The 23,071-nt window shown below is 42.1% G+C and overlaps 1 protein-coding gene across 1 annotated transcript in view; it reads left to right on the top strand.

The window, feature by feature from the left end:
• Nucleotides 1–5,284: 5,284 nt before the first annotated feature.
• Nucleotides 5,285–23,071, top strand: part of pmvk (phosphomevalonate kinase) — a gene marked incomplete at its 5' end in the record, with an annotated part of 29,959 nt that continues 12,172 nt past the window's right edge. The window contains 2 exon segments of the mRNA XM_037676664.1: nt 5,285–5,348; nt 5,429–5,581. Coding sequence (XP_037532592.1) covers nt 5,285–5,348; nt 5,429–5,581 — 217 coding nt within the window.

Genomic DNA, 23,071 nt, shown 5'->3' with positions numbered 1-23,071 from the left:
TGTAGTGAACTTAACCTGATGTCAAAACTAAGCCTAAGGTCAAAACCCTTGACCTTAAGAACCTTGTGGGACAGAAACTGTCATTTCATTGATTTGAATCCAGAAATACAGGTTCACCCATCCTGAGACTTTCTTTCTTGAAAATCAAGTGAAAGAACACTCTCTTTTTATTATCATTACCATTTTACAAATGTTGATAATCAAAGTGTCTTAGTTCAAACCATTTTAGATGTTGCAGTGAACTAATCAATTTTATTATCTGTAAAACAGTAACAATGATTTTTTAGTTGCTTATGCAAAGTTAGAATTCATGTTAAGGCCTGTTACAGAGTAATCATGTATTTTCTGATTTCTGTCTTTGAATGAGCAAGTGTAAGTTTTGTCCAAGGTCGGAGTCGAAGCAGACATGTGTCTTGTTTTAAAATCCTCTCAGACGTAAACAGAGGAGTTGGCACCTATTTCTCCAAACTCGCCAAAATATTTCTCTCGCCTGTCTGAGATCAGTTTAATCTGTTCCATAACAATTCTTGCTGTTTTCTGACTTCTAGTAACCTCTTACATCACAAAACACACCCCTGTCTGGTTGATATTGACCAATCAGGGACGCTCAAATATACCGGAAATAGAGCTCTTTAAAATGCCGGTACTTCCTAGTTCTCTCAGTTCGGTGGAGCGCGGAGAAGTTCTGAGATGTTCGCAGTTCTGTGAAGTCGTTTGGGAGAACAGAAGTCCAGCCATGATAAGGCTCTTCCGAGTTGGATTATAACATCTTCCACCTCTGAGTGGAACTTCTGAAGGACTCCACTCATGTGAAGTCCACTTGCTGATGTGAGCTTGTGTCGGACGGAATCTCGTCACTACTTCGGACGAGTCACAGCCATCCTATGGAGACGCTGGACAGGTAGCGTTAACTGGAACTCCATATCTGCTGATTTATCTTCAGAAAGGTAATGAGTCAAGTTTACTACCAAAGCGTACCGAGGAAAAGCTGGGTTCGAATGGAGAGTGTCGGTTCTGGTCAACACTCCCCCTCACACACCATCTTTCACTCCCTTTAAACTCCATCTTTCCATCTTTAAATTCTTCTCTCAAGTAGAAATCCTTCCAGATAATTTAGAAATGTCTGTGTAAAGTGCTCATCCACCGCCGTGTGGATAATTGATCATAATTGTACAGTTTTCATTAATGTCTGTGGTGAAGCAACGGAAAATCATGGCCGTATGGTTTTCCTGGTTGTAAAGCTGTTTAATTATGTTATTTTCATATTTTGCCAAATTAATGTAAATGTTTGATGTTAAACTTTGATTCTGTAAAATAAATGACCGCATTCATTTTGATGGGTCAAAGATAAATGACGTCTCACGTTTACATTTCATTAAATTCAATGCACGTTTTATTCAGTCCAGAAAAATGAAGAATCCGTTTTAATTGATGAATATATCTCAGCATCTGTTCATCTACAACATCTTGCTTTTTGTTTTTCTTTGGTAACAAGACAGTAAGGGTAAAAAAGGGTCAGATAACCCTAACCCTAACCCTAATGCAATGAAATGAATAAATTAAATTAAAAAAATAAATAAATAAATATACGTATATATGTGTATATACATATATGTATATACACATGTGTATATATATGTGTATATACATATATGTATATACACATATATATATATATACATATATATGTATATATATGTGTATATACATAAATATGTGTATATACATATATATATGTAGATCACACCATTGGTTGGTTCTCTAACTATCTCTCAGACTGGAGGCAATGTGTTCAACATAATGGTACTTCCTCCAGTTATTTAACAGTCAACAATGGTGTACCACAAGGCTCAGTCTTAGGACCCACCCTCTTTACAATCTACATAGGGAATGTAGGTCAAAACATCCCTGATGCATCCATACATTTCTATGCTGATGACACAGTTGTTTGTCGAGCTGAAACAGTTGCTAAGGCTTTCTTTTGAAATCTGCATTCAACTACATCCAGACATACGTGTCCTAAATGCCGACAAAACCAAAGGGATGTTTTTTTCAATTAGGAAATTGGTCCCAGCAGTTCTTCCTCTGATTTTATCCTCAAATGGTGTCCCCATTGAGTTTGTTGATTCCTATAAATATTTGGGTATCTTGGTCGACTCACATCTCTCTTTTAAGCTCCATGTGGAAAACTTGGTAAAGAAACTGAAAGTTAAACTGGGTTTCTTTTTCAGAAACAGATCCTGTCTAACTCTGAATGTTTGGAAACACCTTGTATATGTGACTTTCCTTCCCTCCATTGATTACGGTGACATTATTTTTTTTTTCTCTTGCTCTCGCTTGAGGTGGCTGCTTGTCCTTCCCCTCCCGTTTTTTTTCCTTCCTCCTGCTCTGCTCTCTGTGTGTCTGAAGTGCCTGGTTCATCTCCCAAACGTAAATTAAGATTAACAACAAAGTCCATGCTCAATAATCCAGGTGTACAATCCAACATTTTTCAGTCGGGTCATCTGGACAGTTTCTTTTTATGTGCTGAAATCCGGAAGGCTTCATCAGTCAGAAACATACAACAAAACTGATTCTTCCCCCAACAGCTTACTCCAAAGTGGAACAAGCCAGTTATGTTGGTGCTAAGATGGTGTCTTTGGCACGCCCCTTCCTCCATTGCCGGCCCTCTTCCTTGTTGACAGTCATGTCAAACTGATGAAGCCTTCCGGATCGAAGGTGAAACGTTGGACTTTGTTGTTTTCAACCAGTTTGACATGACTGTCAACAAGGAAGAGGGCCGGCAATGGAGGAGGGGGCGTACCAAAGAGACCATCTTATCACAAGCAGAACTGGTTTGTTCCACTTTGGAGTAAGCAGTTGGGGGAAGAATAAGTTTTGTTGTGTGTTTCCTTGACTGATGAAGCCTTCTGGATCGAAGGTAAAACGTTTAGCACAAAAAAAGAAACTGTCCAGATGACCTGACTAAAAAATGTTGTAAATTAAGATTATGGATCTGATTATTAATCAGGTCTCTCTTGTAAATGAGTCCTCGAGGCTCAATGGGATTTACCTGTCTAAATAAAGGTTGAATGAATGAATGAATGAATGAATGGTGACCTGGACATTCAACGCTATCGACAAGATTTTTTTCAACAAAACGACAAAGTCCTGGAGAACCGGCGTGTCCAGCTGAGACTCATGCTATGGGGCACGTCATGGACCCGTGGGGAGTGTGGCAGCTGATGTGCCTCTCAGTTCTGTTTCAGGAGGATGTTGAAGACGTTTACATATTTGGATTTATGATAGCAGGGACTCTGCTTTTTGGCATCGGCAGGGCTCTGTTTTATTGACTATTGAAGAAGACATCGCAGCAGTTTCGGCCATGGAAAAGCTTCTGAGTCAGTGTGAAGGTCTGGTCCGTGCTGTAGGAACTATGAATCATCTGGTTTATGAGCTAAACCGTAAGGTGGAGGTGATTTATGAGAATCGCAGGCCACCTGCTGCTTCTGGGACTCGTCAGCGTGGTGGGTTCGACCTTGAGGAAGACTCATACCATGGATCAGTGGAATGGAATCCCACATTAAGGCTATTTCAGAACCAGAACGTCCAGATGGACTCGAAACTGAAGGAAAAAGTAATCTGTCTGCCTGAAGACAAACAACAATCAAAGCTCATCTGAATCTGACTCCCGACGGCCTCGGAGACGTGCCGACTATCAAATTTCTCCTGGGTCATGGGTAACTAAGGACAAAAGCTTCATCTATCTTCACCTCCCCCCCGATAACATTCTGTGCAGGCTTATCAGAACTGTCGACTGAAACTTCTTCAGAAACTGTGGCTGATCTGAAAAAACGCTCATGGACAAATCTCAACACCTTGATGTCAAATGCAAATGTAATCATGTTTTAATTGACCTGCTGGTAGAGTTTTTTGATGTCTCAAATCGTGTCCTGATAGACAAGATGTGAAAGATCTTTTTTTGTAATACCACTATCTACCCTCATGTTTCTCCCCCTTTTCCTATCTAAGATTATTATTCTGAAAAAGGATAAGAGAGGCCGCGCTTACAGCAGCAGCTTCGTGCACTGCGTCCATCTTCCAGATGACTGCATGTGCATGTTCTCGTTGTATCTCGGTGCAATGATAATAAAACTTATTTTGATTCTGATTATTTACATGAATGCTCTTACAAGCACCCTGCAGATGTTGGATGCAATTCATAACTGGCTGTAACTACCGTACCCACCACTGCACCCAGTATTCACTGGTTAACTGGTCACCATTAACTTCACACAGACTCTCTCACTGGTACATTTTCATCTTTAAATCACTTCTTGGCCTGCTGCCTTCATACATCTCCTCCTACATGTCTCTGTGTGAGTGCAGCTACAGCGTGCGCTCTCAGGACATCATTACCTACAGTGTTCCCTCAGTGAGGACTGAACTAGACAAAAGGACCTTCTCCTACTCCGCTCCTGTTTCCTGGAATATCTTGTAAAAAGACCTGAAGCTCTCGACCTTTGACCTCTCTAAGTGACTTCAAACATCTGTTCAGTTCCTGGGAAAAACCAACGCAGACATGTTCTTGTTATTAATATTCTACATCGTTTTATAATGTAGGGGAGTGGTGGCACAGAGGTTAGAGAAGGTGGGCCTGTGATCGGAAGATCGCCGGTTCAAGCCCCGGTACCGACAACATCAAAGATGTAGGTGGGGTAGGTGAAGCACCCACACCTGCCCCCACCCTCGTTCATCCCACTCTGGGCCCTTGAGCAAGGCCCTTAACCCCCACCATCTGCTCCTCCATGTGTCCTAGATGCAGCTCTCTGCTCCACACAGAGGGCTGTGGTAGCTCGGTGGTCTGTGGTTGCGTCAGGAAAAGTATCCAGCGTAAAAATAACCACCAAGTCTTCGTGCAACTTAGTTCGCTGTGGCGACCCCTAACACAGGGAGCAGCTGAAAGAAGAAGAAGAAGAAGAAGAAGAAGTTTTATAATGTAGCTGTTTTTTAAGAATAATTTTCTTTCTTGCATTTATTTATTTTTTATTTATATGCCTTCTTTTAAGATTGTCTATTGTTGTCATCATTCTTTGTTAAAATCAGGTCTCTTTTGTAAATGAGTCCCCGAGGCTCAATGGGATTAACCTGTAGAAATAAAAGTTTAATTGAATTGTTAGTCTCAGCAGCTTACTTGTGAGCAGTAACATCTGAGCCGGGGACTCTGGACCTTAACTCTGACTTTTAATGGTTCAGTTTTGAGTTGTTCTGTCTCGTTGGTTCATGGGTGGATGTCCCGCTGCAGGTTGGGTCTGGAGACATGCTGCGTTGTCCGTCTGTCTGCTCCTCTCAAACAGCAGTACGCTCAGGTGAGCTCACACCTGTTCACTGGCTCTATACTTCGTATGTTGCTATGATTACACACAACTCACTTCTGCTTGTCCTGTAGGAACATGGTCTGGATCTGGACCAGCTGCTGGGTCCAGGTCCATACAAAGAGCAATACCGGGCCAACATGATCCAATGGGGAGAGAGTTGCCGGAACAAAGACCCTGGGTTCTTTTGCCGCCTAGCAACGAGACGAGCCCAGCAGCCCGTGTGGGTACGTGTTTAAGATGTCACTATAGCAGCAGAGCTGAGGCTGCCAGATTAGTTCACCTCCTCTGTGATGTCATAGTTCTGACCTGGAGCCTCATATATGAAGTCCTGAACATTGGCCGAGGAACCAAACCAGAGGCATACATCTACAACTGAGACATTTCCATCTTAATACATCACCGTAAATCTTGAGAACACAAAGACACTCAGGAGCTGGTCTGAACTTAGAGCAATTATTTTAATATTTTATTTAAAATAACGAGCTTCTGTGCGTCTCGTCCAACTGCATGGACCAGCTCAGGGACATCTAACAAGTAGGGCTGGGCAATATGGACCAAAATGAATATCTTGATATTTTCAAGATAAATCGCGATATACGATATGTATCAATATTTTTTTTCTTTCCTTAAAGTAATAACAAAATATATTTCTGAGTCAAAGGTTTGTCGCAGTTGTCCCACAGGCACATTTATTAACTGTACAAATAAATGTCTAAAAAATAATAATAATAATTTTTTTTTCTTCTTTCGGCTGCCCCCTTCTTCAGGGGTCGCCACAGCGAACTAAGTCACACGAAGACTTGGCAGTTATATTTTTTTACGTTGGATGTCCTTCCTGACGCAACCACGGACCACCGAGCTACCACAGCCCTCTGTGTAGAGCAGAGAGCTGCTATCTAGGACACCTGGAGGAGCAGATGGTGGGAGTTAAGGGCCTTGCTCAAGGGCCCAGAGTGGGACAAATTTGGGTGGGGGCAGGTGTGGGTGCTTCACCTACTCCACCCACATTTTTGATGTTGTCGGTACCGGGGCTTGAACCGGCGATCTTCCAATCACAGGCTCACCTTCTCTAACCTCAGCGCCACCACTCCCATGTCTAATAAAAATAAAATATTTACATATATTAAAGTTTGTTTTTTAGACATCCATCCATTATCTACCGCTTGTTCTGAAGTCAGGTCGCAGGGGCAGCAGCTTGAGCAGGGAGGCTCAGACATCTCTTTCCACAGCCACCTCTTCCAGCTCTTCTGGGAGGACCCCAAGGCGTTCCCAGGTCAACAGAGATACATGGTCTTTCCAGCGTGTCCTGAGTCTTCCCCGGGGTCTCCTCCCAGTTAGACATGCCCGAAGCACCTCCCAAGGGAGGTGCCCAGGAGCCATCCTTACCAGATGCCTGAACCACCTCAACTGGCTCCTCTCAATATGGAGGGATGGTGGTTCTACTCCGAGTCTCTCCCAGACAATTGAGCTTCTCACCCTGTCTCTAAGGGAGAGTCCAGTTACCCTGTGTAGGAAACTCATTTCAACCGCCTGCATTCGCAATCTCGTTCTTTCGGTCGCTACCCAGAGCTCGTGACCATAGGTGAGGGGAGGAAAGTAGACTGACCGATAAACAGAGAGCTTTGTCTTACAGCTCAGCTCTCTCTTCACCACAATGGATCGGTACAGAGTCCACAATACTGCAGATGTTGCACCAATCTGTCTGTCAATCTCACACTCCATCCATCCCTCACTCAATTCAATTCAGTTTATTTATAAAGCGCCAAATCACAACAAAGTTGTCTCAGGGCACTTTACAGGAACATTCACATACATAAAAGCCAATAAGTAAATTTCTCTATCTAAGGAATCCAGCAGACAAGTTGAATCTTGGCTTCGTTGCAGTCTCCCATCCTGAGCAAGCACAGTGGCAACAGTGGAAAGAAAAACTCCCTTTAACAGGAAGAAACCTCCAGCAGAACCAGCTCAGGACAAGCGGCCATCTGCTTTGACCGGCTGGTTGAGAGGACAGGAAGGAGAGACAGACGAACATAGAAACTACGAGAAACACTCGTGAACAAAACCCCAAGATACTTGAACTCCTCCACTTGAGGCATAACCTCACCCTCGACCTGAAGAGAGCAATCCACCCTTTTCCGGTTGAGGACCATGGCCTCAGATTTGGAGGTGCTGATTCTCATCCCAGCTGCTTCACACTCGGCTGCGAACTGCTCCAGTGAGAGCTGACGATCACAGCACAATGATGCCAACAAGATCACATCATCTGCAAAGAGCAGAGATGGATTTCTGAGGCCACCGAACCGGAAACCCTCTGTCCCCTGGCTGCACCGAGAAATTCTGTCCATAAAAGTTATGAACAGAATCGGTGACAATGGGCAACCCTGGCCTAGTCCAACTCTCAACCTGAAGGGGTCTGACTTACTACCAGCAATGCGAATCAAACTCGCACCGCTTTTATAAAGACCGACCAGCCCGTAGCAACGGGCCCCCAATCCCATACTCATGGAGCACCCCCCACACTGTACCTCAAGGAACACGTTCGAAAGCCTTTTCCAAGTCCACAAAACACATGTAAACTGAATGGGCAAACTCCCATGACCCCTCGAGGACCCTAGTGAATTTAAAGAGCTGGTCCAATGTTCCACAGCCAGGACGGAACCCACATTGTTCCTCCTGGATCTGAGGTTCAACCAACAATCGGACTCACTTCTCCAGTACCCCTGGACAGACCTTACCAGGGAGGCTAAAGAGAGTGATGCCCCTGTAATTGGAGCACACCATCCGGTCCCCCTTCTTGAAGAAGGGAACAACCATCCCAGTCTGCCAATCCAGTGGCACAGCCCCCAATGTCCATGTGATGTTGCAAAGGCGTGTCAATCAAGATAGCCCCACAACATACAGAGCCTTAAGGAAATCAGGGTGAATCTCATCCACTCCCAGAGCCCTGCTGCCTTGGAGCTTTTTAACTACGTTGGCGACCTCCACCACGGTTATGGACAGATCAACCCCAAAGTCCCCTGATTCTGCTTACTCCATGGAAGACCTGCCAGTGGGATTAAAAAGGTCCGAGAAGTATTCCTTTATGTCCCGATTATATCATTGGTTGAGGTCAACAGCACCCCACTTTCACTGAACACAGTGTTAGTAAAGTGCTGCTTTCCCCTCCTCAGATACCTGATGGTTTGCCAGAATCTCCTCGGAGCCGACCGAGAGTCTCTATCCAAGGTCTCACCAAACTCCTCCCACAGCCGAGCTTTTGCCTCAGCAACAGCCAAGGCTGCATAATGCTTGGCCCTTCGGTACTCCTCAGCTGCCTCCCGAGTCCCACCAGCCAACAAGGACCGATAGGACTCCTTCTTCAGCTTGACAGCCTCCCTAACCCGGGGTGTCCACCACAGAGTTCGTGGCCATTTAGAGAAGCACCGACAACCTTGCGGCCACAGCTCAAGGCTGCCACTTCAACAACTGAGTCACGGAACATGGCCCACTTGGACTCAATGTCCCCCACCTCAGCTGGGATGCAGTTAAAGCTCGCCCAGAGGTGCGAGTTGAAGATCTCTCTGACGGGTGACCCGGTTCTGACTGGGTTAAACTGGGCCAGCAACTCTACAAAGAGTCTCCCTGGGATTCAATATCTGTTGAGGAATAGAGTTTAATCTGCTTGCCACATCACGTAGAAAGGCTTTTGAAGCACCATCTCATATTTCCTAACACATCAGAACCACATAAGATCCATTGAGATCACACGTAGCCACGCCCCCTCATACACTGACAGGTTGAGCTCCCCTTCTGTCAAGGAGGAGTCTAGAACCCTATAAATGAGTAATGACACAGGACATCGGGGCTCTTCTTGGTCAGTGAACACGTCACAGACCGGAGAGACCAGCGCTGTAAACTGTAACCTTTTCCTGCCTTGATTTAATATAATTGATAAAACTTAATTGATGTTTTCTTGATTTATTGATAATGAGAGTTGCCACTTCTGAGGGAGATTCGAGCCGGGGGGAAAAGACATGGGCTGGAGGGAGTTTCCGGGTCCGGTGGCCCGCAGCCAGCTCCCGTCTTTAACAACGACTTGGACTGTTTTGAATGGATTATATTCCATCGGGCGGCTGAAGATTCGCCATCTGGATGACAAGATGCCAAAGGCGTTCTCGATTGTTCTCTGAGCCCTGCTGTGACAGTAGTTGTAAACCAGATGTGTTTCCTCCAGATTTGAGCCTGTGCATGATAGAATATCAAAATTATTACTAATAATTCAATTTGGTTTATTTATTTGGCACCTAGTCAAGTCAAGTCAACTTTATTTATAGAGCACATTTAAAACAGAACCTGTTATCAAAGTGCTTAACAACAACAATCAATGAGAGTAAAATTAAAGAGGAAAAAAATACAATACACTAATAATAATAACTGAAGAATTAATAAAAAGCATTTAAAACATAGGGTCACAGATTTTAAAAACTCTAGATCAATTTACACTGTGTGAAATGCCTGTGAGAACAGATGTGTTTTTAGCAGAGATTTGAAGTGAGGAAGAGAGTGGCCTGCCTGATGTTGGGGGGCAGGTTGTTCCAGAGTTTGGGGCCCATGACTGAAAATGCCCCATCTCCTCTGAGCTTCAGTCTTGTTTTTGGAACAGCCGAAAGCAGCTGATCGGATGATCTCAGGGCCTGAGAGTAAGGTTCCAGAAGCTCAGAGAGGTAAAGGGGTGCAAGTCCATTTAAGCATTTGAAGGTCAACAGAAGAATTTTAAAGACTATCCTCGTACGAACAGGGAGCCAGTGTAGGGAGGATAGAACTAGTGTAATATGTTCAGACCTACGAGTTCCGGTTAAAAGCCGAGCAGCAGCATTCTGGACGAGCTGTAGATGTGAGATGGAGGCCTGCTGACCCCAGCATACAGTACATTGCAATAGTCCAATCGGGTCGTGACAAAGGTGTAGTGGACTAGGCCTGATGTCAAAACTGACCAGATGGACAGAAACTGTCATTTCATTGATTTGAATCCAGAAATACAGTTTGACCCATCCTGAGACTTTCTTTCTTGAATTAATCAAGTGGAAAAAGACAATTCTCTATGATCATTACTATTTTACAAATGTTTTGATAATCAAATTGTGTTAGTTCAAACAATGTTTACATGTTGAAGTGAACTACTCATTTTTATTTACTTAAACAGTAGTAATGATTTTTAATTCTCAATTCAAAGTGAAATCAAGTTAGAGTACGTTAGAGAGTAATGATTCAATTTCTTGATCGTCTTCTTTGAAGGGAGCAAATTTGTAAGTGTGTTAGAGTTCAGGTTTCGGTCAACTAAAAAGTTTACTGAAAAGAAATGTCATGTTTAACTTTTACAGCAAGATACCTGAGTAGAGACGCCACTAAGACTGGTTTTCTCCAACAATCTTTCTGTCTGTTCTTAAACAATCTTAATCTCTATCCTTGACTTTCCATAACACCTTACATCACAAACCACACCTCTGTTCTGGTCCATCGACCAATCAAAAGCTCTCAAATGAACCGGAAGTAGAGCCCATTTAAATATCGGCACTTCCTAGTTCAAGAGAGAGCAGAAGAGTTCAAGAGTTTTGGAATCCAGAATGCAGAGAGTTTGGGAGTTCCTGAATGCAAACGCAGGCATTCATGGATGCTGCTAAACCAAACAAGCTGAACCAGAGACGATTTTGGGAATTATAACTTCTGTTTGGATAACCTCGCACGACTCTCGAGGTATTTGGCTGTTCTCACTGAGACGCTGAACAGTGGTTGGAAGTGAGACTCCACGCCGGAACTGATCTATCTTCAGAAAAGGTAAAAGTCGACCTTCACCAAAAGTGTACTGTTGGGACAAGCTGATTTCCGAAGGAGCGTGCACGTTCTGGTTAAAACAGACAAATTCCCTCACACATCTCTCTGTAAGATAAATCTCAATTTTCCATCTTTAAACTCTCCTTTCTGCTAGAAAATTAATCCAGATGTTTTCATTAATGTCTGTGGTGAAGCAACGGAAAATCATGGCCGTATGGTTTTCCTGGTTGTAAAGCTGATTAATTATGTTGTTGTTTTCATATTCTGCCAAATTAATGTAAATGTGTGATGTGTTAAACTTGATTCTGTTAATAAATGACCCACTCGCTTGGTGAGTCAAAGATAATTAACGTCTCACGTCCACATTTCTGTTAAATTCAAAGCACGACATCATCCAGTCCAGAAAGATGAGTGAACCCGTTTAATGTATGAATATATCTCAGGATATGTCATACTACAAAGGCATGGACTAGTTTCTCAAGGTCGGGTCTGGACAATACTGGCTTGAGCTTAGCTACCTGTCTTAGTTGGAAGAAGCTTTTCTGCAGAGCAGAGTTGATTTGTTTGTCAAACTTGAAGTCAGAGTCTAAAACCATCCCGAGATTTTTACCAGACTGCTTCAGATATGGCTGAAGAGAGTCCAGGTTGACAGGATCAGTGGCGGCAGTTGAGCTAGGGCTAAAAACAATGACTTCAGTCTTGTCATTGTTAAAGCTTAAGAAATTTGAAGCCATCCAGGCCTTAATGTCGTCCAGACATTTTAACAGAGGGTGAATGGAGCAAACACTTGTTGATTTCACAGGCAGGTAGATCTGGCAGTCATCAGCATAGCAATGGAATGAAAGACCATGTTTCCTCAGGATAGACCCCCAGTTGGAGCAAATAAAGTGAGAACAGAAGGGGTCCAAGAATCGAACCCTGTGGGACCCCGCAAGAAAGAGGTAGTAATGAGGTGGATACATTACCAACCTTGACACAGAAGCTCCTGCCACTCAGGTATGAGCGGAACCATTCTAATGCAGCACCTGTGATCCCAACCCACTGTTCCAGCCGTGATATAAGGATACTGTGGTCAACAGTATCATAAGCAGCAGTAAGGTCCAGGAGCACAAGTACCACAAATTGACCAGAATCGTTTGATATCATAATGTCGTTACAAACCTTTACTAATGCTGTTTCAGTGCTGTGGAGTTGCTTAAAACCAGATTAAAAAATCTTGAAGACTCTGTTCTCATTCAAAAACTTGTTTAATTGAATGAAAACTATTTTCTCCAGGATTTTGGACAGGAAGGGAAGTTTTGAGATTGGTCTGAAATTTGAGCAAGTCGAAGGGTCAAGTCCAGGTTTCTTAATTAACGGATGAACTACTGCATGTTTGAAAACATCGGGAACCACACTTGTCACAATACTACTATTTATAATAGTAAGAACAGAGGGTCCAACCGTGGGTAGAACTTGTTTGAAAAACGACGCAGGAATGGGGTCAGCGGGGGAACCGTAGGGTTTCATCTGACCAACGACTTTGTTCAGAAATGGGAGTGAAATGGGTTCAAACTGTTTGAAGACAGCTGAGCAAGGGACAAAGACAGAGGGATCAGTTGTGGACTGGGGGATGGATGACCTAATCAACTCTACCTTATCAGCAAAGTATCTGGTAAAGTCATTGCAGATGTCAACAGAGGCCTCCATGCTGGCAGACCGAGACACGTTTAACTGAAGCAATGATTTGGAAGAAGTATTTGTTCTTTTCAGATTTAACGATGCTCTGATAATCTTTCAAACACGTTTTTAACATAATTAAAGAAACCTGTAATTTGTCCTTTTTCCACTTGCGTTCAGGTCTCCTGCATAGACGTTTGGTTGCTTGAGTGGTCGCGTTCAACCAGGGGTGTGGTGCCCGCTTTGGTCGCCTGATTTTTAGCGGGGCCACGAGGTCTAAATTAAAAACAAAGTTGTCTCAGAGCACTTTACAGAATCATTCATATACATAGAAAAGCCATTTAATAAAGTTCTCTAAAAAACGTTGACCAACAAATCCTCATAATACATAATAGTCATTATGATAGAAGTAGTAATAATAACTTTATTCATTCCCAAAGGTGAATACAGACTATTTCATCTCTCTCTCCTGGTTCAGCTGTATCACAACAAAAAAACTTCATCAATTTTTTAATAATCTTACCAGGATATGGTCGCATAAGATTTTCATGGAGTGGAAAAGCTATTTGCAGTCTGAACCCTCCGCGTACATATGTGTGAATGGAGTATACTGGGGGCTTAACAGTCACATCACGAGTTAAAACAAGGTCCAGTGTATGTCCGCACTCTTGGGTGGGACCGTTTACATGCTGAGTTGGATTAAATGAGTCCAATAAATCTAAAAAGTCCTTAACCAAGGGCTTCTCATCACAGCACACATGCAAATTAAAGTCCCCAATATTGAAAACTTGATCATATTTTGGTGTAATTTCAGCCAAGAAATCAGAAAATTCCTTTATGAAATCCTTAGATCGAGGTGGGCGGTAGACGAGTGCGCATAAAGCCGAAGGCGAATGGCCAAGATCAAAGATGCTTAGCTCAAAGCTGGAGCAGGAAACTGGGATGGGCAGTTGTTTATAGTCAAAAGTTTGATTTGAATATTGTTAATAATCCACCACTGTGCCGGCCTGATGGCCGCGGTGCATTAAAATACAGACAGTTCGGTGGCAATAATTCCTTCAAGGAGCTGGACTGACCCGGAGACATCCAAGTCTCTGTGATGCCGAGAAAGTCCAAATCGTGCTCTTGAAAGTAGTCCCTGAGGATAAAAGTTTTGTTGGTAACAGAACTTAAGTTGACAACACACATCCGGATACTGTCCAACGTAGACCCAGCAGCGGTGGAGGGAGCGTGCACCAGCGGCCACAGATTTTCGATAACAGCCCCTCCAGTTTGGCCCGTGTGCCGCGCCAGCTGACAACACCCGTTGTTTACCTGGTCCGGGCACGTGGGAAGCTGGCGATGGAAGCCATGACCACCACCTGGAGAGGAAGATGCAGCACTCAGGGCTTTAAGCTTCACCAGCCGGCCAACACGTTTTCCTCGGCGTCTGGAGCGATATCTCCGGGCAGGCAGGTGAGGAGTGCAGCGAAGGTAAACAGGCACATCTGCCAGCAGAGGGGGAAGCGAGGGGGGTCCAGCGTTGCGCTCATATTGATCCAAATAAGCGACATTAGTGGTACAAAATTGATGATCCAGAAGCTGTTGTCGATCATACACCAGTAGCGAGTTTATGTCCCAGATGAAAAATGAACAAAACACAAATAATCTGAACACCATCAGCAGAGGTGGATTGCAAGCCATGTACACAGGCACCATCTTACCGGAAACATCAACATATTCACCAACAACAACCAACCAACAACACCAGGTCGCCCTAGGTCGTAAATCAATGATAGACTTCATAGTCGTGTCATCTGATCTGCGGCTGTTTGTTTTGGACACTCGGATGAAGAGAGGAGCTGAGCTGTAAACTGATCACCACCTGGTAGTGAGTTGGATCAGATGGTGGGGGAGGATGCCGGGCAGACCCGGTAGACCCAAACATGTAGTGAGGGTTTGCTGGGAATGCCAGGCAGAAGAACCTGTCAGAGAGATCTTCAACTCGCACCTCCGGGAGAGCTTTAACCACATCCCAGCTGAGGTGGGGGACATTTTTTCAATCAACCTTTATTTAGACGGTAAATCCCATTGAGCCTCGAGGATTCATTTACAAGAGAGACCTGATTTCAACAAAGAAAGATGACAACAACGGACAACAGCAACAACAATAAACAGTTAAAAAAAGTAATACTGCAGGTTTTTTTTTTTTTTTTTTTACAAATAGGATGGCTAAAAGGAAAAGGTAACAACAACAAAAAAAAAACAGCTAGATTCTAAGGCGAATGTAGAAAACTAAAAACAGGAACATGTCTGCATTGGTCCCTGCCAGGAGTCCAACAGATTCTTAAAGACACTTAGAGAGGTCAAAGGTCAAGAGCTCAGATCTTTTTACAAGATATTCCAGGAAACAGGAGCGGAGTAGGAGAAGGTCCTTTTGCCTAGTTCAGTCCTCATTGAGGGAACACTGCAGGTAATAATGTCCTGAGAGTGCACGCTGTAGCTGCACTCACACAGAGACATGTAGGAGGAGATGTATGAAGGCAGCAGACCAAGAAGAGATTTAAAGATGAAAATGTACCAGTGAGAGAGTCTGTGTGAAGTTAATGGTGACCAGTTAACCAGTGAATACTGGGTGCAGTGGTGGGTACGGTAGTTACAGCCAGTTATGAATCTTAGTGCACCATAATAGACAGCATCCAACATCTGCAGCATCCAACATCTGCAGGGTTCTTGTAGGAGCGTTCATGTAAATAATGTCACCGTAATCAATGGAGGGAAGGAAAGTCACAGATACAAGGTGTTTCCTAACATTCAGGGTTAGACAGGATCTGTTTCTGAAAAAGAAACCCAGTTTAACTTTCAGTTTCTTTACCAAGTTTTCCACATGAAGCTTAAAAGAGAGATGCGAGTCGACCAAGATACCCAAATATTTATAGGAATCAACAAACTCAATGGGGACACCATTTGAGGATAAAATCAGAGGAAGAACTGCTGGGACCAACTTCCTATTTGAAAAAAGCATCCCTTTGGTTTTGTTGGCATTTAGGACAAGTTTGAGGTGAAACAAATCTGTCTGGATGTTGTTGAATGCAGATTTCAAAAGCTGGAAAGCCTTAGCAACAGTTTTAGCTCGACAATAAATAACTGTGTCATCAGCATAGAAATGTATGGATGCATTAGGGATGTTTTTACCTACAATATGTATGCAGATTGTAGGGCTGCAACAACGAATCGATAAAATCGATAAAAATCGATGATTAAAAGCATTGGCAACGAATTTCATTATCGATTCGTTGTGTCGCGCGATTATGCATCTTTCACGGCGCTGCGGAGCCGTTTCGTTTTGTTCACGGGCAGTTCATTGTCAATGCTGACTGACTGAATAAAGTTTGAAAAAAAAACTGCAGCGCGAGTTGAACAGAGCGAGGGGGAAACAAAGCAGAGGCTGTTTTCAAAGGAAATTAAGTAAATTTTACAAATGACCAACGCAGTGAAAACTGTTTGACCCAAGTCCTCCAAAGAGTGGGAGAACTTCACAAAGATAAAAAACGAGAAGCATGACGCTTTGAAAATCTTCAACACGACACGAGAGAACCACGGAGATAAAACGTAAACATGTGGGAGTCACGAGGAGGAGGAAGGAGCTGCAGCTGATACAACTCTTCATGTGTTGCAGGTGAGTCTCTACAATTTAACACATTGTTCTGTTTCAAGAGAGAAAACGTAACGTCAGTCTGTCTGGAGATGAAGCTGTTTGTTTGTTTGTTTGTTTGTTTATCTGATTAATGACGGTGATAGAGAACGTGTGTTACTTTTTATTTAATTTAATTGGTACAAGCAGTGTTTAAATGTGATTTATAAATAAATCTAACACAAAGATAATAATTTAATGATTAAGCTTCAACTTTTAATTTGTTGGCAAAGTCTGAAGACACTGCAGGTATGGCAGGATGAATTGCATTTAAACAGGAATTAAAGTAATTTATTACATCTACTCAAGTGTGTGTAATTAAGTATTATATATATATATATATATATATATATATATAGTGTGTGTGTGTGTTTAATTGCTCTTTTAGCTACTTTTGACTTTTGCCTGAACCTAACGCTGTAAGTGAAACAAGGCATTTCTTGAGTTGCTGTAAATTATGTTATAATGCATATTTACTCTCTCATTCCAGAAAACAACAACAACAACAACATCCTTCATGATGGACAAACATCATGGACACCACAGCAGCAGCTGTCTTCACTGAAATCATCCTTAAATGATCGTCACTGACATGAGGCCTCTGTCGATGGTTGAAGACGAACGCTTCACTACAATAATCCACACTTTTAATCCAGGTTACAATAATCCACACTTTTAATCCAGGTAACAATAATCCACACTTTTAATCCAGGTTACAATGATCCACACTTTTAATCCAGGTTACAATAATCCACACTTTTAATCCAGGTTACAATGATCCACACTTTTAATCCAGGTTACAATAATCCACACTTTTAATCCAGGTTACAATAATCCACACTTTTAATCCAGGTTACAATAATCCACACTTTTAATCCAGGTTACAATAATCCAAATTTTTAATCCAGGTTACAATATTTCACACTTTTAATCCAGGTTACACTCTTCCCTCAAGGACACATTTTACAAAGTAGCTACATACTGTGCAGGTATAAAGACACATTTGTATATATTTTTGTGTACATTTATTTTTTTAAGCTATTTGACTAACTTTTATTTTTTATTATTCAATATTTTACTAACAGAATAGTCAAATAGCAACCTGTTTTTGTGTGAATTGCTATGTCAGTCAAATGTTCAATTTTGGAATAAAGGGGTGGAAATTAAAACGTTTTTTTTTTTTCGATTCATCGATTAATCGAAAAATAATCGGCCGATGAATCGATTATTGAAATAATCGTTAGTTGCAGCCCTATTGTAAAGAGGGTGGGTCCTAAGACTGAGCCTTGTGGTACACCATTGTTGACTGTTAAATAACTGGAGGAAGTACCATTATGTTGAACACATTGCCTCCGGTCTGAAAGATAGTTAGAGAACCAACCAATGGTGTGTTCTGAGAAACCAATTTCTGAGATCTTCTGACACAAGATGTTCTGATCCACAGTGTCAGAATCTTTAGACAGGTCTAAGAAAAGTGCAGCACAATAATCCTTAGCATCCAGAGCTTCAACAACATCATTAAGAACCTTCAGTGAAGCAGTGGTTGTGCTGTGTTGTTTCCTGAAACCAGATTGATGTGGAGGTAAGATGTTAAATGAGTCCAGGTCATTTTTGATTTGAGAGTTTATCAGTTTTTCTAGAACCTTGACTAAAATGCAGAGTTTAGAGATTGGTCCATAGTTGTTCAGTGAGGGGGGGTCTCCTCCCTTCAGCAAAGGAAGAACAAAGGCTGTTTTCCAAGTGTCTGGATGGAGTTTTGTCTTATGGAGAGATTGAAGATGTGGGTCACAGGGACTGTGATGATATGAGCAGCCAGCCTTAAGAAATAAGGTGGAAGTTCATCTGGACCTGCAGATTTTTTAGGGTCAAGACCTTTTAACAGTTTATTGACCTCACTGACTGAGAATGGAGAAAAAGAGAAGGTGTGGAGTCTGAGTGGGAGTCTGAGTGGGCCATGTTCTGCACCTCACTTGTTGAGGTGGCTGCCTTGAGCTGTGGCCGCAAGGTTGTTGGCGCTTCTCGTGGTGGCCATCCACGAACTCAGTGGACACCCCAGGTCAGGGAGGCTGTCAAGCTGAAAGAGGAGTCCTATTAGGCCTTGTTGGCCAATGGCACTCTGGAGGCAGCTGAGGAGTACCGGAGGGCCAAGTGGTACACAGCCTTGGCTGTTTCTGAGGCAAAAGCTCAGATGTGGGAGGAGTTCGGTGAAACTTTGGATAACGACACTCGGTTGGCTCCATTAAATGTGGATTATTGAACATCAGATCTCTTTCCTCTAAATCCCTGTTAATTAATGAACTGATAACTGATCATCATATTGATTTATTCTGTCTGACAGAAACTTGGCTACAACAGGAGGATTTTGTTTTTGAATCGCCGTCCCTCAGTCTTTCTCATTCAAAATGGAAATCAGAAAAGCCACTTTTACTAGTTGTTATATATCGTCCACCAGGCGCTTACTCTCAGTTTTTGTCTGAATTCTCAGAATTATTAACTGACTTATTATTAAATACTGATAAAATCATCATAATGGGTGATTTCAATATTCATGTGGATGTTGAGAGTGATAGCTTAAGCATAGCCTTTAATAATTTAATAGACTCATTTGGTTTTACCCAAAACATCCGCACATCTACTCATTCTTATCATCACACTCTTGATTTAGTTCTGACCTATGGTATAGAGATTAAGGACTTGGTAATAGTTCCTCAAAATCCTGTTCTGTCCAACCATTTTTTAATAACTTTGAGTTTACATTAAATGACTACACAGTCACAGAGAGTAAATTTCATCTCAGCAGGTGCTTATCAGAAAATGCTGTAACCAAATTGAAACAATCTCTTCCATCAATGTTTCCTCTGTCTTGCAGAGTAATGCATCAGAGAACAGAGACTTAGATCATCTAGTTGATCATCTTACAACTTCAATGCAAACTTCACTTGATAAAATTGCTCCAGTGAAAAAAGAAAGTAATCAATCAGAGGAAACTGGCTCCTTGGTTCAATTCTGAGTTACGTACTTTAAAGCAGCATCTAGAAACCAGGAGAGAAAATGGCGCTCTACTAATGTTGAAGAATTTTATTTAACTTGGAAAGATAGTCTACTAACATATAAAAAAGCTCTCCGTAAAGCTAGAACTTTATATTACTCATCTTTAATAGAGGAGAATAAAAATAACCCTAGGTTTCTGTTTAGTACTATTGCTAGACTAATTAAAAGTCCCATTTGTGTTGAACCATGTCTCCCTACAACTATAAGTAGTGATGACTTCATGAGATTCTTTATAAATAAAATTATTTCAATTAGAGAGAAAACTCAAACCATCCTTCCTTCTACTATCTCTAGTCCCCTGTCAAATGAGGTAACTTTAAAAATTTCACTAGAGCCTGATTTGTTTGGACAGTTTTTGTCCTGTTGAGCTCTGAATTGTCAAAAATAATAACCTCATCCAAACCATCCACATGCCTGCTAGATCCCATCCCAACCAGACTGTTTAAAGAGGTATTTCCACTAATTAATGTCCACATTTTGGATCTACTTAATTTGTCTTTAATGGATGGTTATGTACCACAGCGCTTTAAGGTTGCTGTAATTAAACCTTTACTTAAGAAGTCTGATCTTGATTCAGAAATCCTGGCCAACTATAGACCTATATCTAATCTAACTTTCATCTCAAAAATTCTAGAGAAAATAGTTGCAGGTCAGTTGCGTGAACATCTACAAAGAAATAATCTGTTTGAAGAGTTTCAGTCAGGGTTTAGAGCTCATCATAGCACAGAAACAGCACTAGTAAAAGTCACTAATGATATTCTCATGGCCTCAGACAATGGACTTGTGTCTCTACTGGTCCTGTTAGACCTCAGTGCTGCATTTGATACAGTTGATCACAATATTTTACTACAGAGATTTGAATATGATGTTGGGATTACAGGAACGGCTCTAAAATGGTTTAAATCATATCTATCTGATAGATTCCAGTTTGTAAATGTAAATAATAAATCTTCTTCATACACCAAAGTTAGTCATGGAGTTCCTCAGGGCTCAGTGCTTGGGCCAATGCTCTTTACTTTATATATGCTTCCATTAGGTAAAGTTATTAAACAGCATGGGATAAATTTCCATTGTTATGCTGATGACACACAATTATATTTGTCCATTAAACCCAATGAATCCAATCAGCTACTTAGACTACAAGCATGTCTTAAAGACATAAAAACCTGGATGACCCTTAATTTTCTCCTGTTGAACAGACAAAACTGAGGTTTTGGTTTTTGGACCTGAGCACCTTAGGAATGAATGTTTCAGTCTTTCTCCCTCCTTAGATGCATTAATCTGTCCTTCAGCTCTAATGTTAAAAATCTTGGTGTTATTTTTGATCAGGACATGTCTTTTATCCCCCACATTAAAAACGTTACTAGAACCTCCTTCTTCCACCTGCGTAATATCACTAACATTAGAAACATCTGATCTAAAGATGATGCAGAAAAACTGGTCCATGCATTTGTCACGTCTAGATTGGACTATTGCAATGGTTTATTATCTGGGTGTCCAAATACTTCTTTAAAACGTCTTCAGTTGATCCAAAATGCTGCTGCCAGAGTCTTAACTGGAGTTACTGGGAGATATCATATCTCTCCAGTTTTAGCTTCTCTCCATTGGCTCCCTGTCAAATCCAGAATAGAATTCAAATTCTTACTTCTAATCTACAAAGCTCTCAACAACCTGGCTCCATCTTATATTACAGATCTTACTGATCCATATTTTCCTAACAGAGCACTTCATTCTCAGGCTGCAGGTTTACTTGTGGTTCCTAGAATTTACAAAAACAGAATGGGAGGCAGATCTTTCAGTTCTCAAGCTCCTCTCTTGTGGAACCAATTTCCAATCTCTGTCCCTGAGGCTGACACATTATCCAGTTTTAAAACTAGGCTTAAGACTTTCCTTTTTGCTAAATCCTATAGTTAAGGTTGGCTTGGGTTTCCTGAGCTGTCCCTTAGTTCTGCTGCTATAGGCTTAGACTGCTGGAAGACAAACTGACCACACTTTTCACTCTGCTGCTGTCTTTACTTACTCTGCTCAACCTGTTTTGTATTTGTAATTATTTTTTCTATCCTTAACGTGTTTTTTTTGTCTTTCAGATACACCTGGACCTACCATTCTGTGTTCGTCTGTCTCTCCTTCCTGTCCTCTCAACCAGCCGGTCAAAGCAGATGGCCGCTTGTCCTGAGCCTAGTTCTGCTGGAGGTTTCTTCCTTTTAAAAGGGAGTTTTTCCTTTCCACTGTTGCCACTGTGCTTGCTCAGGATGGGAGACTGCAACGAAGCCAAGATTCAACTTGTCTGCTGGATCCCTTAGATATAGAAATTTACTAATTGGCTTTTATGTGAATGTTCCTGTAAAGTGCCCTGAGACAACTTTGTTGTGATTTGACGCTACAGGTCCTTCTCAAAAAATTAGCATATTGTGATAAAGGTCATTATTTTCCATACTGTAATGATAAAAATTTAACTTTCATATATTTCAGATTCATTGCACACCAACTGAAATATTTCAGGTCTTTAATTGTTTTAATACTGATGATTATGGCATACAGCTCATGAAAACCCAAAATGCCTGTCCCAAAAAATTAGCATATCATGAAAAGGTTCTCTAAACAAGCTATTAACCTAACCATCTGAATCAACGACGTAACTCTAAACACCTGCAAAAGATTCCTGAGGCTTTTAAAAACTCCCAGCCTTGTTCATTACCCAAAACCACAATCATGGGTAAGACTGCCGACCTGACTGCTGTCCAGAAGGCCATCATTGACACCCTCAAGCAAGAGGGTAAGACACAGAAAGAAACTGCTGAACGAATAGTCTGTTCCCAGAGTGCTGTATCAAGGCACCTCAGTGGGAAGTCTGTGGGAAGGGAAAAGTGTGGCAGAAAACGCTGCACAACGAGAAGAGGTGACCGGACCCTGAGGAGGATTGTGGAGAAGGGCCGATTCCAGACCTTGGGGGACCTGCGGAAGCAGTGGACTGAGTCTGGAGTAGAAACATCCAGAGCCACCGTGCACAGGCGTGTGCAGGAAATGGGCTACAGGTGCCGCAATCCCCAGGTCAAGCCACTTTTGAACCAGAAACAGCGGCATAGGTGCCTGACCTGGGCTACAGAGAAGCAGCACTGGATTGTTGCTCAGTGGTCCAAAGTACTTTTTTCGGATGAAAGCAAATTTTGCATGTCATTTGGAAATCAAGGTGCCAGAGTCTGGAGGAAGACTGGGGAGAAGGAAATGCCAAAATGCCAGAAGTCCAGTGTGAAGCACCCACAGTCAGTGATGGTCTGGGGTGCCATGTCAGCTGCTGGTGTTGGGCCACTGTGTTTTATCAAGGGCAGGGTCAATGCAGCTAGCTATCAGGAGATTTTGGAGTACTTCATGCTTCCATCTGCTGAAAAGCTTTATGGAGATGAAGATTTCATTTTTCAGCACGACCTGGCACCTACTCACAGTGCCAAAACCACTGGTAAATGGTTTACTGATGTAGTGAACCTAACCTGATGTCAAACTAAGCCTAAGGTCAAAACAC

The sequence above is a fragment of the Nematolebias whitei genome, chromosome 5, assembly GCF_014905685.2.
Source record: "Nematolebias whitei isolate Nwh7 chromosome 5, NemWhi1, whole genome shotgun sequence".
Taxonomy (NCBI): domain Eukaryota; kingdom Metazoa; phylum Chordata; class Actinopteri; order Cyprinodontiformes; family Rivulidae; genus Nematolebias; species Nematolebias whitei.
This window is presented reverse-complemented; position numbering and strand designations above follow the sequence as displayed.